Source organism: Alosa sapidissima, chromosome 9 (assembly GCF_018492685.1).
Source record: "Alosa sapidissima isolate fAloSap1 chromosome 9, fAloSap1.pri, whole genome shotgun sequence".
In the NCBI taxonomy this organism is placed as follows: domain Eukaryota; kingdom Metazoa; phylum Chordata; class Actinopteri; order Clupeiformes; family Clupeidae; genus Alosa; species Alosa sapidissima.
Genome location: NC_055965.1, coordinates 8,744,130 through 8,749,129, shown reverse-complemented (window position 1 = coordinate 8,749,129; position 5,000 = coordinate 8,744,130). Strand labels below are relative to the sequence as shown.

Below are 5,000 nucleotides of genomic sequence, written 5' to 3'. Positions count from 1 at the left end.
CACCAAGATACAATTTCATGCATAGACAGACACAGACACTAACATGCATACAGTCTTGTCAAGCACACAGTGCCCACATGTCAAAGTACTACACCTATTACACGCACACATGCATGAACACACACACACACACACACACACACACACACACACACACACACACACACACCACACACACACACACACACACACACACAATCACATGTGCAGTCAGAAAGTAATTTCCTTGCTTCCTCCATAGATGGAGATTATATCACATGTGGTCTATTACACTGAAGACTTTGTAAACCTATATTAGTCATGCACAAAAGGTTTTTGTGTAGCCCTCAATATTAAATAGCTTTCATTACACAGGCAATGTTTAACACAGAGTTTTACTTTTGCTTATGATGCACCATAATGCATTGAACTTCACATTTAGTTCAAATGAATAGCATCACATAACATCTATTTGCATCATTGTAAAGCATCATTGACTTTTGTCCCACAGCTCTCTGTATCCTGATTGCACTTTTCATAACCAGCAGCTTCTGTTCATCTGTGTGTGTGTGTGTGTGTGTGTGTGTGTGTGTGTGTGTGTGTGTGTGTGTGTGTGTGTGTGTGTGTGTGTGTGTGTGTGTGTGTGTGTGTGTGTGTGTGTGTGTGTGTGTGTGTGTGTGTGTGTGTGTGTGTGTGTGCGCGCGCGCGCGCATGCATGTGTCTGCCTCTGTGTGTGTGTCTGCCTCTGTGTGTGTGTGTGCGCATGCGTTTGTGCGTGTGTGTGTGTTAGTTTGATGTATAAAGGGAAGAGTCGAGATGAGTAAATTCTATCTTTCTATCTTCATGTAAACAGATGTGTTGTGTGTCCTACTGTCTCTTTCCTCCTCACGTTCACCTCTCCGTCACGTCACAGTGTTTCCCTCTCCTCCTCCTCTTCTCTTCCTCTCCTCCTCTTCTCTTCCTCTCTTTCTCTCCTCCTCCTCTTCTCTTCCTCTTATCGCTTCATCTCTTCGCCTGTGCTTCCCTCTCCTCTCTCTCTCTCTTCCTACGTTTGTCATACTCATCTCTCTCTCCCTCCCTCACTCCCTCGGTCACTCACTCACCCTCTGTTTTTCATTACTTATTTTTTCTTCCTCATTCTCCCTCCCTACCTCTCTTTCTTGCTCCCTCTCTCCGTCTCCATCTGTATCTTGGCAACAGAAGCATCGCTCGACCGTTGAATTAAATTAAATGAATTCCGTTTGTCTAATCCTTCCTACTAGCAACCCCCCCCCCCCCCCCCAACACAAGCCACACACACACACTCTCTCTCTCTCTCTCCTCTCGCTCTCTCCCTCTCTCTCTCTCTCTCCTCTCTCTCTCTCTCTCTCTTACACACAAACGCACACACACACACACACACTTTTGCTCCATCACCGTTATTCAATATACAGTACAGGGCAGACCGGAGCTCTATTGCTAAGATGCCCCTCTAAGGCGAGGAGACCTTGTCGCTTGACAAGGAAAGGAGAAGAGACAGAGGAGAAGAGACAGAGGAGAGGAGACAGAGGAGAGGAGACAGAGCGAGAAGAGACAGAGGAGAAAAACAGTAGAAGAGTGTTAATTGAATACATCAGTCACTCGGTCATCTGCTGACATCCCAAACGAGCCCCAGGCCACCACTTGGGTCACTGCCTTTAAAAGGGACATGTTTTTTTGTACAGGTCTGTGATGGGTCAGGTATAGATGGGTATGATGGTGTTCAGTGTTCCAGAGCGTGGATTCATAGCAGGTGTTTATTTGCACACTCTTTTGTCATGTTCATATTGAAGGCTCAGAGTATTATGGTCCATGTATCAATCAGCTTCTGCTTGTGTGCACGTTATGGCTTAGATCAACTCTACACACTTTTTTGTTCATATATATATATATATATATATATATATCTTTCTGCTCTCTATTTCTCCCCTGTGCCCTTCCCCCACCCTTTCCCCAACACAAAGCCCCCAAATGAGAAACTAAAATACAGTAGATGAAAAACACTCATCGCCGAGGTGCTGTTTACACACAAACACTCCAGCAGAGAGGAAATTAGGGTGGCATGAAACACACATGCGCACATACACACACACACACACACATACACATACACACACATACACATACACACACACATACACATACACAGAAAGACACACACATACAGAGAGACACATATCACGCAGTTGAACAGCGTTTGACAACAATCAAGTGCAGTAGCACTCTGATGAAGTGGCCCGTACTGATGTTGCATAAGAGGGAGGAAAGCGAATGCAGAATGCAGAATGCAGAATGATCTCCACCACGGTGTTCATCTCATCAAAACTAAAGTCCTAATAACACAAGTCAGGTGGTAAATAGGAAAGCAAAGAATGAAAGAAAAGCAGTACAAATCAGAAGGACTGATATCAGATGAAGCAGTGTGGGCTACAGCATGTAAACGCTCCATTTACACAGTTGCACATTTTTTTGTAGCAGAATAACAAAATGGCTCCTTTCACGCTGTTGCACAGGCTGATTTGGGATCATTTAAGCAATTGGTCGCTGAGAGCCACAATTCCGTTCTCAGCACCCTTCTTTGTCGGCGGCTAAAAAGAAGAAATCAAGCAACAAGGAGGGATTAGCGCAGAAGAGGTGGCGAGCCAGCCAGTGAGCCCGCAGCTTAAAGCAGCTTAAACCGTGTTTGCTACTTTATTCTTTTTTTTATTCCGAACCAAAAAAACATTGCTTAAGAGCAGTGGAGGAGTTATAACCGGCAGGCACCACAGGCAAAACAAGCCGGAGAGAGAGTCCCCCGGGTCTTTTGGGGCCATGCGCTCAGTGATCAGGCGGGCCGAGATTGGTGGTGTTTAGTGGTGTGCAGTGGCGGAGGCCCTGGGGTGCGGAGGATAACGAACCCAAAGCGGGCCGCGTTAGAGTGGGTTCCACTGGGCCGTACTCACGCACACGCATCGATCGGATCTGGGGGGAAGAACTGCAGCGATTTGTCTCCTCTCGTGATGGGATGCAGGAAAAGTGATCTGTCAATTGTTTAGAGGTGACTTCTCTCTATCCCCCACGTTCTCTCACCCTCTCCTTCACTTTCTCTTTCTCTCCATTTCTTTCCTCCATTGCATCCCCTATTTCATGTCTGTGCAGGCCTCTTGTTACTGTGTCCCCTGTGATTTATTTATTAAGTGAGGGATTTCCCTTATTCCTTTGGCTCATCATTTTTTTCCTCCTCTCTCTCTCTCTCTCTCTCTCTCTCTCTGTCCTCTCTCTCTCTCTCTGTCTCTCCTCTCTCTCTCTCTCTCTAGCTCACCCACTCTGAGTCACTCACTTCCATCCATGCCCTGCAGAGCACACACTCTGTTGTTCTTGGTGTCATTGCTTGGGGGAAAAGGGGAGAAACTTGCAAATGCAAGTGAATAATTGCATTCACACACAAACACGCATCAGCGTGCACACATACACACATAATATACGCATATACACATAAGCACACACACACACACACATGCCTACAGTAAGCACACAAACACACATGTGTAAGGACACACACACAGAATGTAAGTATACTGTACAAAACATGCAAATCACTCTATATGAAAACACCAAATGACATGGCACTTACACACAAAAACACTCTCTAGGTGCCCTTCACTAACCATATACACACACACAGACAATCACTCACTGATACTCTCACTCACCCCACCACAACTGAAAGACATTCACACACACACACACACACACCACACACACCCACACGCCACACACCACACACACCACACACACCACACACCACACACACCACACACCACCACACACACCACACACACACCACACACCACCACACACACACACACCACACACACACACACAGTCACACTACCCCCCCCCCTCCCCCTTATATTGTCTCTCTCTGTTCTCTCTCAGATCGGCTCCTTCTTCATGATCAACCTGTGCCTGGTGGTCATCGCCACGCAGTTCTCGGAGACCAAGCAGCGCGAGCACCAGCTGATGCAGGAGCAGCGCGCCCCAGTGCCTGTCGTCCAGCACGCTGGCCTCCATGGCCGAGCCGGGCGACTGCTACGAGGAGCTCTTCCAGCTGGTGTGCCACATGCTGCGCAAGGCCCGTCGCCGCACCGCCGCCATGCTCCACCTGCTCGGACAGTGCCCTGCTGGAGGAGGAGGAGGAGGAGGAGGAGGAGGAGGAGGAGGAGGGGGGAAGCCCCCTGGGGTGGAGGTGGGGGGCCACTGGACGGGTGGGGGGAGGGGGGACGAGGAGGTGTGGAGAGGCTCGACGTCAACGGAGGAGAGAGAGGACGCCTCCGGGAGGTCCAGATGGGTGAGTGGACAATGTGGGAAAAGGGGTGATGGGTGAAGAGATGGGTTGAGAGAGAGAGAGAGAGAGAGAGACAGAGAGAGAGAGAGATGGTAGGGGGAGGGGTGGAGGGAGGGATTGAAGAAGAAGAAAAAAGAAAGAGACAGACATTTGGAATACTAGAAACTATTTGGAGAAAAAATATTGAATTTGAATCAAGAACATTTCCATGAAACATGAAACGGGAGTAAAGCCGAGGAAGGGGGAGGAGAGAGAGAGGGGGATAGAGAAGATGAGGGGAGGAGAGAATGGAAAGGGGAGAGGGAGGTGAACTATCAGGAAGAGGAGGAGATGGACCAGAGAGGAGAAAGGGATGAATAAAAGGTGGAGAGAGGAGAGGCGATCCGATGAGGACGTGACCAGACATACAGTAGAGAAGAGAAGAGAGGAGAAGAGGAGAGAAGAGAGGATAAGAGAAGAGAGGACAAGAGAAGAGAGGAGAAGAGAAGAGAGGAGAAGAGAAGAGAGGATAAGAGAAGAGAGGAGAAGAGAGGAGAAGAGAAGAGAGGACAAGAGAAGAGAGGAGAAGAGAAGAGAGGACAAGAGAAGAGAGGAGAAGAGAAGAGAGGATAGGAGAGCTCTGTGTCTATTCAGATCCCAGTGTGCCTGTAAGATGAGCGGCCGCTCTTAACCCGTG

The 5,000-nt window shown here is 48.2% G+C and overlaps 1 protein-coding gene across 1 annotated transcript in view; it reads left to right on the top strand.

Annotated features, from left to right (window-relative positions):
* The window catches only part of LOC121717933 (voltage-dependent T-type calcium channel subunit alpha-1I-like), a 108,842-nt gene that overhangs the window by 37,375 nt on the left and 66,467 nt on the right, over positions 1 to 5,000 (top strand). Inside the window, 2 exon segments of the mRNA XM_042102645.1 lie at positions 3,916 to 4,022; positions 4,024 to 4,152. Coding sequence (XP_041958579.1) covers positions 3,916 to 4,022; positions 4,024 to 4,152 — 236 coding nt within the window.